This window comes from Marmota monax, unplaced genomic scaffold (genome assembly GCF_021218885.2).
Source record: "Marmota monax isolate L192 unplaced genomic scaffold, Marmota_monax_Labrador192_F-V1.1 WCK01_AAM20220418_F8-fsc00180, whole genome shotgun sequence".
NCBI classification, from domain to species: domain Eukaryota; kingdom Metazoa; phylum Chordata; class Mammalia; order Rodentia; family Sciuridae; genus Marmota; species Marmota monax.
In genome coordinates, this window is record NW_026693881.1 from 2,771,227 (window position 1) to 2,783,625 (window position 12,399).

General features: G+C 34.4%; 1 protein-coding gene across 8 annotated transcripts in view; it reads left to right on the forward strand.

Moving 5' to 3' along the window:
* The window catches only part of Ercc6l2 (ERCC excision repair 6 like 2), a 136,348-nt gene that overhangs the window by 15,295 nt on the left and 108,654 nt on the right, over nt 1-12,399 (forward strand). For 7 of the 8 annotated variants that reach the window (XR_009228499.1, XR_009228501.1, XR_009228500.1 and 4 more), the window contains exons 3-4: nt 349-471; nt 6,551-6,744. Coding sequence is in view for 2 of the 8 variants with exons in the window: in XM_046462715.2 (XP_046318671.1) it covers nt 349-471; nt 6,551-6,744 (317 nt within the window). In the remaining 6 variants the exon portion in view is untranslated. Of the gene's footprint in view, nt 1-348; nt 472-6,550; nt 6,745-12,399 lie in introns of those variants that run through there. The other variant, XM_058585147.1, reaches the window with a different exon arrangement.

Here is a 12,399-nt window from a genome sequence, read left to right on the forward strand (position 1 = left end):
AGAAGAATGTATACAGTTTATTCTAATAGAGGATAGGAAGAGATAGTTTCATGGATAGAACCAAATAAGAAAGTAATGTTCTTCCTGATGGAATTACGAAAATATTCACTGAGTGGGTACTACCTAGCATGGAAGATATAGCAATATGCTTTTTCCTATTATAATGTACTTGTTTATTAATACAAGTGAGGAAAATCAATACTAGTTTTTCATTTTATATTTCCCTTCAACAAATCTATTTTTATGTACTTTGTCATTAATTGGATAGTCATGTAATCAGTGATATTTTGTATCACAATACATTATCCACAGTGACTAAAAAAAAAAAAAATATTTCCTTCATTCCAGGTTATTTCATTTCTGGCTGCAGTGTTGCATAAAAAGGGAACACGTGAGGATATTGAAAATAACATGCCAGAATTTTTACTAAGAAGTATGAAGAAGGAACTGCTTTCTTCTATAGCAAAAAAGGTAAAGTATATAGAAATATTCAACTCATGAAGCTGGAATTGCAGAGGCACAGAGGAACATTTAAACATCACACAACATACTATAAATTCTAAAACTAAGAATTTAAAAACATTAAAATATTTATTTCATAGACCTAATTTTTGAAGGATTACCAGTTTCATCCTCTAGTTAAATTTGATTGTCTCTCAGAATAGCAGAATATAATTTCAGCTTGAATTTATTTTGAGATTTAAATCTATTACTTGGTTATATTTACATGATTTGCTCAGATTTATTTGTTAAGCTTCCATGAATGCATATATAAAGTTAATTGAAGTCTTCATTATGTTGGTTTTTTTTAATGCAAGAATGAAAAGGAGACAGTTATGGATATTGGTAATGAAAGTATGTCATTGATATTTAAAGTTGCTTAGGGGACTGATTATGTCTCAAAACTATGAAACAAATTCTCCCTATTCAAGGAAGCTGAAACTTGAAAGACTAAATATATGCTTGTCTCTGTCCATGTGACTGTGACTGCTATTCATATTCTTACTTCAGCTTTCTACTTCATAAATATATATTTATAAATATACACAGTTATTACAAAAAATACGATTTCTAATAAAGCAGTGCAATGCACAAAAAGTATATTATACTTCTGTGTCTTTTATATTATCCTCAGCATCCAGGAAACTGGATGAGAACAAGGATGAAGTGATTTTATGAGATCATTATTTTATTATGATAATGAACTACTTGCCACAAGTTTTAAAATAGCCTGTTTCATACAAATCTTATGTACAAGATTACCGAGAAGTCCAAGTTTACTTTTATCTATTGTAAGGGCTGTTTGTAGGCAGAATTTTGAGAAGTATTGACTTAAGTTATTATCATTAAATTCTCTTACAATTTTTAATAGCATTAATGCATCCTGTCAGATTTGATTGGATCCTAAAAAGCATGGTGATTCATAATGTATCTGAGTATTGGAGATTCAAGTATTGCTTTTAGCCCTGGATTTAGTTCTTTTGTTCTAAATTTAGTGCAGGGTTTATGTATCTTTTGTGTGCTACTTGTGATAGTTAACAGATGTGGGGGGGAGAAAAAAGGGAAGTGTAAAGTAATATTTTAAAATTTAAATATAATTAAATATATTTAAAATATTTTAGAACAAGAATGGGAGGAGAGAAAAGAAAAGTACTTATTTGATGGTATGATAAAATATACTGATAGCTATCTCAGTTGTCATTAATGCCTCTTTTTCTTTCTTCTCTATGAATTTGTGTGTGTGTGTAAATTCCTTGCTATAATATATATTGCTATTATTCTGTCTTCTTTAGTTGACTTATTTATTGATTATGTTCAGCCTTTTTATATTCTAAAAAATTTTGTTAAAACTAAAATGTTCCTTTTTTTGGCGGGGGACAGTGCAGATAGTGGGGTTTGAACTAAGGGCCACTCAAAAACTGAGCCACATCCCCAGCCTTTTTTTGTATTTTATTTAGAGACAGGTTCTCACCAAGTTGCTTAGCACCTTGCTTTTGCTAAAACTGTCTTTGAACTCGAGATCCTCCTGCCTCAGCCTCTTGTGCTGCTAGGACTACAGGCGTGCACCACCATGCCTGGCTTAAAATGTTCCTTTGAGAACTGCTTCAGCTGCATTCCATAGATATTGATGTGATCTTTTCATTATTCTTTTCTAAATTATGTACAATTTATTTTTCTTCTCTTTTACCCAACTACTATTTTAAAGAGAAGTTTTTAAATTTCCAGGTGAATAATATTATTCCAGATGAATAATATAGCCTCAGTGTTTTCTCTGTGGTTAAATTCATGGTAAAGTGCCAGGTTTCTGTTAGCGACTAAAAGGCTCAGGGGTCACTCCATTTGAACTGGGCTAACTGGGCTGCGCAAAATAACCACACAAGAGACACAAATACCTTTTTCTTTGGATTCGCTGTGACAGCTCCTCTGACCTTAAGGGTCCACAGAAAGAAAGAGAGTGAGAGCACGCACTGACCCCTTTTATTGAGGAGAAACTATTCAAATGAGGCAAGGGGTCAGGTTTCAGGGGGCTGAGTCTATCTTCCTGATGTCCACTGTCAGCAGGTTGACTGACACCTGGATAGGCCACACCCAAGGGCACTGTAAGAGAAGGGGACACACACAAGGCACTTCCATGGAAGATTGTATCCTAAACAGGGCAAGGGGTTATATTACAAAGGAACAGGTGAGCATAGCTTCACCCATGGGGCTGTAGCAAGACACACCCATGCACGAGACATCGACCCTCGAACCCATAGTAAAGTGTTTTTAATGCTCTGATGTTGTACTTTGTGTAGTCTTTGTTTTCAAATGTCTACTTATGTCTTACATTCTTTGTTATTATGGTCATACAGTATTTGTATTTAATCACTTTGTTAATTGCATTAAAATTCTTGATGCTGTTTTGATTTTCTTTTTATTTATTTGAGGATTGAATCCTAACAGAAATATAATAAATTTTCCTGCTGTGACTTTGAGTTTGTTCATTTCTTTTTGTGTTTGTAATGGTTTTTGCTTGTTCAACATTGTCAATTCTTGTTTCATAATTCTTGTTTGTGTATTGCTCTCACACTTAATTGGCAGTTTATTTGCATGTAGAAATCTAAGTTTAAAGTTTTATCTTGTGAGTTTACCAAGATAGTTTTATTATGTTCTGTTAATCCATATTGCATATGAAGGTTCAGTGCTGAACTGACTTGTTTTTCCTTGAAAAGGAAAATTTTTGAGGGTGTTGGGAGTGTTTAGGACTTTATCTTTGAAATTCAAACATTTTCCTTGTTCCTAACACTCACTGTAGAATTCTTCCAAATAAGTTCCACTTTAGAAAAATGTACCCAGTATTTTATGTAGGGGAAGCTGGGGACTGATTCTAACATCAGCTTCTTTGGCAGATGATTGACAATCTGTGCCTTCTTAGAGTCACTCAGCAGTTTCTTTTCTTGACCCTGAGCCTCAGCAGCTCTGTGTGGGTTTGTTTTACTTCTTGTTTCAGATTCCTTTTAGGAAAAGTGCCTTTTCCTGCTCTTTCATAGATGCAGGATGGACTCCTCAGTTTATGCCAGTTCTTATCTGCTCCTGTACTGTTCAGATTTGCTGGTAGTGCCCCGCTAGGCACTCTATCACTATTAGAGATCTATTTTTATATTTGTTCTTTTGTTTTATTGGTGTCAGCACATACATGTGTTCAGTTAATCATTTGAACTGGAATTTAAAGTTTTTAATGAGCTCATCATTGACATCATATAGTATTTCCCAGAAATAAATCCAAAGTTATGACTCTGATGAAATTCTGGAAACATCCGTCTGTATTGGTCCATTTAAAGCAATGTGCATTTTTGAAAGTTAGCTACAGAACAAATAAGTTTCTTTACACTTATTATGCTAATGCCAGAATTACAACAGAATCCTGAAAAATTAATATCAGAACTCTTTGAACCCCTTTTCCTTTTTAATGAATTGAATGTTACAAATTAAGGAGTGGTAGATTTGAAGAATGTGTGCAGAATATGATACATCTCACATACATTTATAAACTTTTCAACTGAATAAATCATCAAAAATGCATGAAATAGATGTGCCAAGAATAAATTCCTAAAGGGAAAGACACGAACTATGCATTTCAAATACTGATCTTGGAAGGATTCTTTAGATTTAGGCTAAGTTTAGATTGTAGTTCAGTCTGTATGAAGATGAATCATAGTAAATTTATTTTAAAGTATTACTATCTTGTATGATAAAACTTTAGAGATTCTAAGTGAAATTCATAATACAGAGGAGGAGGTTATTTTTGGCATTTACAAAACCAGCATAAGCAGTAATATTAGTAAATGAACATAAATATTTTAATTATTTTATTTACTAAAAAGAATTTCTTTCGTCCCTGTTACTAGCAAGAAGATTATGTTGCAAACAAAGCCACTATGAACATCCTTATGCATTTATCTTGGCAAATTGTACAGTTTTAACTGTTGGATAAATTATTGGTACTGCAATTGTATTATAGGTACTACTGGAATTGTAGAAAACTTACTTACAAGGGCTCAGGTGGAATTTGGACCTAATATTTTCATATTGTAGTATCCAAAATTAGAAGAAGATCTACAAGTGGATTTAGTACTTGGAACCCTGAGTTTATATTTGAAAGTAGGAGAAAAATGGAATCATAGGATAAACTCCAAAGGGTAAAAGTATTTTAAATGAACCGACTATGACAAGAAAGTGCTCATATGTTTCATGATGGGATGGGGAAAGGAACTCTCACATTCAGGAGGTTAGTCGTCTTCTCTTTCCAAAACATAGTCACAGATTTGACTTCTTACAGGTGATTAATGACTTAGATGAAATGTTGCACAGAAGAGAGGGCAGTATGTTATTATTTTATTTTCAGTATGTTTAATCGGATCATCTATCAAGTAAAGTTTCTTTAGGAAAGAAACTGATAATTCTGGTAAATATAGCAGGTTAGGAATATTGGTAATAGTGAGACTATTAAAAGTTAAATCTTAAAATTTTCTGAAGACAGCAGTATTCAGAGTAAGTACAGGAAATATCAGTAGAATGCTAAAGCATTCATGTGAAAAATAAATATGTTAGTAATCTTAAAAAGGACTGTTTTTGCTGAAGGTTGTGCTAGTTAGCTTTCTGTCACTGTGACAGAATAATTGAGATAAATGTTGTATAAGAAGAAAAGCTTTAATCTGACTCACAGTTTTGGAGATTTCAGTCCATGGTCATTTGGTTCATAAATTATGAGCCTATGATAAGCCGTTGGAGAGCATACCAGAGGAAGCTACTTATGTCATCATGGTTGGGAAATGAAAGAGAAAGAAAGGAATTGGGGGCAGAGTCCCAATATCTTCTCCAATATTACATCCCCAATGGCCTAAGGTCCTCTCAGTAGGCTCCACCCCCTAATAGCTCCATGTGCTGGGGACAAATTCCTTAACACATGGGCCCTTGGGGGACATTCCATTTCTAGAGTATAGCAGAGGGTTAGGATGTCCTATTTGCATGACTTCAAGAAGGAGCAGGAGGACAGTTGAGATAATAAGCATCTTGAAAAATCATTGCTATAGAGTAAAGTAATGGAGCAGTAGCTAGAGAGAGATATAGGGTTGAGAAAGGATTTTGTTTTGTTTCTTTGTAGAGCTTGTTTCTTGAATTCTGGGAAATATTATGTTTACCCATAGATGTGGTCTACTGAAAATAAAAAGTTAGTTCTTTAGGCCATTTCTGCAACATTAACTGTAGGTTACAAGAAAAGATGGATGGGAGCCACAGGGTTAAGTTCAAAGGTTGTCTTGAAGATGTGAACAGCTCATGCATGGGCACAGGTGGGAAGGCAGGACATATGGAAGTATGTAGTTAGGCTACTTACAACATGGTATGAGAGGTGGAGGTTTCCTTCTAATTGCTTCAGTTTTCCCAGTGAATTTTCCGTGTCCTCAACTAAGAGTTTCTGAGAGGGAGGGATAGATGAAATGGGCTTAGAAATTGAAGAGGGAAGAGAGCTCTAGAAGACCACATATTTCAAGAGAGGTGACTGGCCTATCTTGTATACTCACAGTATTCTCTTGGCTCTTGAAGTTATTACTGGCTTCCTGATTCACTCTTTGGGGAGCTGTTTCTCTCATCTTTCAGTGCCTTTTATGAGTCGGAAAAAAAAACCCAGCTGTTCCTTTGGACAAGATTGGGCACCTATTTTGTTCTAATAAGACCTATTTAAGGAGTGAAGTTGTAGCTTAGTGGTAGAGTGCTCGTCTAGCACGTGCGAGGCCCTGGGTTCGATACTCAGCACCTCATAAAAATAAATAAATAAGTAAAATAAAGATAAGAAAAATATATCCTAAAAAAAAAAAAAGATCTATTTAAGCCACAAAATAGTTAGCCTTTAAGGGTCTTCTATGGCCAAATACAGCCAATCACTCAGTTGTATTTATTATTCGCTAGTGTCGAAATTAAATCAAAGGATTGTAGATATTTTGGACTTCACTTTTTTGGCATTATTTTTCATTTTTAAAAAACACCCAATGTATTTTTCCTCTCCTTTTAGATGTTCTTAATAGTTGCTCCTCTTTCTGTCCTCTACAACTGGAAGGATGAATTGGATACCTGGGGATATTTCAGAGTCACTGTTTTACACGGTAACAAAAAAGACAATGAACTGCTTCGTATAAAGCAGAGGAAATGCGAAATTGCTCTAACAACTTATGAAACACTGCGCTTGTGTCTGGATGAACTTAACAGGTAGGGGTGTAATGGGAATGATTGCATTAACATTCTACTGGCATCAATTATATTTATCCCTTTGAATTATGATTTTTAGAAGCTCTATGTCTTTAGCTTCTTAATTTTACTTTACATTTATTAAAATATGTAGTTTATAAGAACTTATTTTCTGCGAATAGAAAACCTCCATCAGGGTTTCCACTTACATGTTTCCTAAATTTAGCCCAGGATGTCTGCTGAGATTCTCAAGACTTGTTGTAAGGCTTGTTTACAATCTTTTGTGCATATGGTGCCTCTGTACTATGACAGAATCCAGAGTTCATGAATGATTTTAATTATGGGAGTCTGCTGGGAATGGAGAGTGGTAAAAAGCATGTGCAAAAACACACACACACACACACACACACACACAGAGGTTGAGAAGTACTATGGCCTAAGTTGTAAAAGGGATGTGGCCAGGAGACAACACAGTGGGTAAGCAGGAACATATCATGAAGAGTACTGAAAACCACTTAAGAGGATTCTGGTCTATATCTTTAGAGCAAGATAGTGCTCTGGAGTGCTTTAGCGTGTTCAGGATGATACAAATGATCAGATTTGTATTTTTGGTATTCTGGCTGCTGTGTATGCAGACAGGAGAGCTGGGTTGAAAGAGAAAGACTAGTTTGGAAGTTTGGCTGAATAACGCCTCTACCCCAAATCCACATGACAGGTCCCAGCCACAGTAATTAAGAATGCAATTGTATTTAAAGGTGGGTCTTTAATGAGTTGATTAAGTAGAAATTAGGTTGGGTGGGGCTGTAACCTAATGGGAATGATGACCTGGTAAGAAGAGAAACTGACACCAAGCACATGCATGCAAGAGGAAAGCACACCTAGAATGAAGGTAATCATCTGCAAGCCAAGGAGAGAGGGCTCAGAAGACACCCAAACCTGCTAACATCTTGATCTTGGGATCTCTAGCTTTCAGGATTGTGGGAAATTTTCTCTTGTTTAACTCATCCAGTCTGTGATATTTTATTTTGGCAAGGCTTTTATAATAGTCTGGCCAAGGGAACATAGTAGTCAGGTCTAAACTCTTCATAATTGTGCCAGCAACAGCTTGAGCCTTGGTAAAATTGTTAACTTTGATCTGCTGCTAGCTAAGATGTCTGTCTGCCTGTTAGGATACAGTTTATACCTAGTATGGCATTAGAAAAAGTTCTTGAATATCTTTAAATTGCTAAAACAGTATATATTCAATTATTGTCAGTGAAAGAGTTAATGGCAGAAAACCATGTTATTTTTAAAGGTGATGCTTTCAAATCAAAATATAAATGCTTTGACATAAGATAAAAATGAATAAAAACAACAATCAGTAGTTGTTACATTAATTTTATAAGCATAAAATATATTTAAAATTACAAAAGCCACTAATTAACTATGTAACTTTTAGTAAATCAACTCATCTGGAAAAATGACAAGGTGAATCCAAAACTGACTGTTCAAACCCATCTGGAAAATTTTATTAGATTCAACTTTAATAAGCACTAATTTGGTACAAAATACTTAATACTGATTATAAGTATGGTTAGCCCTTCATACCTGGAAGTTCTATATCTGGGAATTTAACCAACTGCAGATTGAAAATAAAAAATAATGCATCTATACTGAACTTGTACAGGCTTTTTTTCCTCCTTACATTATTCCCTAAACAATTCAATATAACCATTATTTCCATATCATTTACATTGTATTAGTTATAAGTAATATAGAGGTGATTTAAAGTATATGGAAGGATGTGCATTAGGTTTTATGCAAATACTGTGCCATTCTATATGAGCCACTTGAGCATCCATGGATTTGTCCCCTGGACCCATCCCCTGCAGACACCAAGGGACAGCTATATATAGTTTGATGAATCTTGCCTAAGAACTGGCAAACTTTTGCTCTCAAGTACCAGATATTTGGGGCCAGGTACAGCAACTCAGGAAGCTAAAGCAAGAGTTCAAAGCTAGCCTCAGCAATTTAGCCAGGCCCTAAGCAATTAAGCAAGACCCTGCCTCAAAATAAAAAAAAAGGGCTGGGAATGTGACTCAGTGGTTAAGTGCCTGTAGGTTGATTCCACAGTACCAAACCAAGCCAAACCAACCAACCAAACAAAAACCCCAGATAATTTTGAGGGCCACGTAAAGTATCTGTCAAGTATTATTCTTTTTAATTTTTATAACCCTTCAAATATATAAAAATTATTCTTAGCTTGCTAACTATACAAAATTGGTCACAAACTAGATTTGGCCCTTGGATTGTAGTTGACTGACCTCTGCTTTTGACAAATGGAAACTTGAACTCAACTATCATTCTAAACAAAGTCTAACGTTTTTTTATAGTCTCCAGACTTTTCTCTTTATTGTCATTCCTTCTCTAATCTTTACCCATTGATTTTGATTTCTGTCACTACAGATGAGAAAATAAAATTAGAAAGTACTCTTCATTTGTTTCTGACATCTTTTGCTGAGCATGTTTGAGAGTCATCCATGTTATTGAGTATATCAGTGATTGTTGGGTTTTTTAAAAATATTTATTTATTTATTTATTTAGTGGTGCTGGGGATTGAACCCAGGGCCTTGTAAATGCAAGACAAGCACTCTACCAACTGAGCTATATCCCCAGTCCTCAGTGATTGTTCTTTTTAAATGTTGATTTGTATTTCATTTTATAAGTATACCACATTTTGTTACCTATTCACTTGAGGATGTCTATTTGGGTTTTTCTAGTTTGAAATTATTAGAAATAAAATTTCAAGAAATATTTGTTTTTAAGCCTTTTTTCTAAACTATAATATTTTCATTTCTTTTGGGTAAATACCTGGGAGTAGAATTTCTGAGTTTCAGGGTAAGAGAAGGTTTAACTTTAGAAAAAACTGCCAAATCATTTTCTAGAATGGTCCTACCATTCTACCTTAGAGAGAGTTCAGTTGCTGCACATCCTCACCAGTGTTTGCATTGTCAGCCTTTGTTTTTAACCATTTTAGTGAGTATATAATAGTATCTTGTATTGTAATTTGCGTGTTTCTGATCCACACACACTTAAAAAGTCTATTCTACAGTTGTTGAGTATAGTGTTCTATACATATTAAGTAGACTTGGTTAAGGCATTATTCAAGTGTTCTCCATCTTTACTGATTTTCTTTGACTTGGTTCATAGTTTCTGAGAGAGAAGTGTTGAGATCAAAGCCTGATTCCTCCTTTCAGTCTGCAGCTTTCATGTAGTTTTGGAGCTATATTATTAGGCACAAGTGCAATTACTGTTATTTTTTTTCTGATGAATTATTCCTTGTATTTAAAAGTGTTTCTTTTTATTTCTAATAATATTTCTTGTCTTTGATATTAGCATCTGTAACAATAGATTCTTCTTATGCTTATTGTATGTATATAGTTTTCCATCTTTTATTTCACATTTCTTTTTTATATTTGAAGTGAATCTCTTTATAGTTAGCATATAGCTTTTTAAATCCATTCTGATAATCTTTGCCTTTTATTCGGGGTATTTAGACCATTCATACTTAATGTAATTATTGGTAAAGTTGGGTTTAGAACACCATTTTTTCCAGGTCTTATTAGCCCTTAGGGTTAATAAGTTAGCATGTTACTGTTTCATGGATGCTGGCCTAAGACAGGTAATTAAAAGCTTGGAGTAAAGCTGGGCATGGTGGCACACGCCTATAATCCCAGCAGCTCAGGAGGCTGAGACAGGACTAGAGTTCAAAGCCAGCCTCAACAACAGTGAGGCACTAAGCAACTCAGTGAGACCCTGTCTCTAAATAAAGTACAAAAAATATCTGGGAATGTGGCTCAGTGGTCAGGTGCCCCTGAGTTCAATCCCTGGTACACACCCACCACCTACAAAAATAAGCATGGAGTGATTAAGTATGTTGTCCAAGTCTACGTAATGAAGTTAGTCATGGACATGAGATTTGCACATTGAACATGTGTGGGTTTTTAACAAGCAAACTGTATCCCCCAAGAGACTTAATACAGTTAGGTGAATGCGATAAGTTGATTTATGATAGCACCATTCATATTTTCATTATTCTTTACCTGCTTATGCCTTTAGACTATAAGCTCTTTAATATAGATTTTACTTTTAATTTTATATTTTGGTGCTTATTACACTTTTGGCACATATTAGTTACTGAAGAAATATTTGTTAATTGGTTATTTTCTATGACTGCTATAAATATTAAAGAATTCTGAGAATTATGTAACTACTAATTATTTATTTATATGATTAGTAGAATCAAAATATTACAATATTTGTTTATTTATTTTGTTGTATTCATTTGTTCAGATGTCTTTATTTTGATAGTTTTTTTCAAAGAATAATATTTCATCTGACTAAATATTATTGCTGTGATAATAATACTCTGTACATTTATCATAGATAATCCAAAGGGTAGAAAAGCATACTATAGAGTATGAGAAAACTATATGTTTTTCTTATTCTATTTTTTTTACTTTATTTTAATCTTTATCAAAGTTATATATGCATCTTATTTGAAGGCCAAATATGATAAAAGAGTTGTAGGAAGAGCTGCAGTTTATTCCATCTACCCCTAAACTCCTTACCTGTACCTTCAGCTCATACTAATTGTCTTATTTTTTACATCTATGATTATACTATAACTTTAAAATTTTCTTCAGATTTCAATAATATCTTAAAGAAAATGAAGACTGCTGTGTTTTGCTTTTCATTTCTTCACTTTGGGGTAACCTAGTCCGACTATTCTGTGGAGTGGGAATTGGTCTCTAGGAGATTTCAGCTACATCTTGAACAGACTGCTGAGCATTTCCTCACTCTAGTTTCCAGAGGCATCTGGTGCCACCAAGTCCTGGCCTTTTAAGACCTAAATGTATAAATCTGATTGCTTCTTGGCTTTCTCCACTGTTGCCTTATGATACTGCTTTTTCTGCTTTTGTAAGTTATCTTATCCATCTTTCCAACTTCGAGAGTTTTGTGGCTGTTTTCTCTCTTCCTCTTTGTTCTTGAAGGCTTTTTCAGTTTTGAATTAAGAACATTTATATACTTACCCCTTAGATTCATCAGTTCTTTATATTCTCTATGTATACTAGTGGTATTGAATCATTTCAGTAAGTTGCATATAGCATGAGAACTTTTTATCTGCAAATATTTTATCATTGGTCTCACACATAAGAAAATTAATAACAGAAAAAATGTACTTAGTTATCCTCAAAATATCTTTATTATCTAATGTTTGTAAAGCAAGATTTAATAAAGCTTCAGATAATGAATCTGGTTACTCAGTCTTTTTAGTCTCTCCTAATCTATTGTAAGTCATCTTATCCATCTTTCCAACTCTTTTTTTTTTTTTTTTTTCATGATGTGACCCTTTGAGGGGACCAAGCCAGTTGTTCTTAGGATGTCTCATATATTAGATTTGTCTGATTGCTTTCTTAAGAAATTGCTTTCTGCCGGGCTTGGTGGCACATGCCTGTAATCCCAGTGGCTCTGGAGGCTGAGGCAGGAGGATCATGAGTTCAAAGCCAGCCTCAGCAAGGGCAAGGCACTAAGCAACTCAGTGAGACCCTATCTCTAAATAAAATACAAAATAAGGTCAGGGACGTGGCTCAGTGGTCCAGTGCCCCTGAGTTCAATCCCCAGTAACAAAACAAA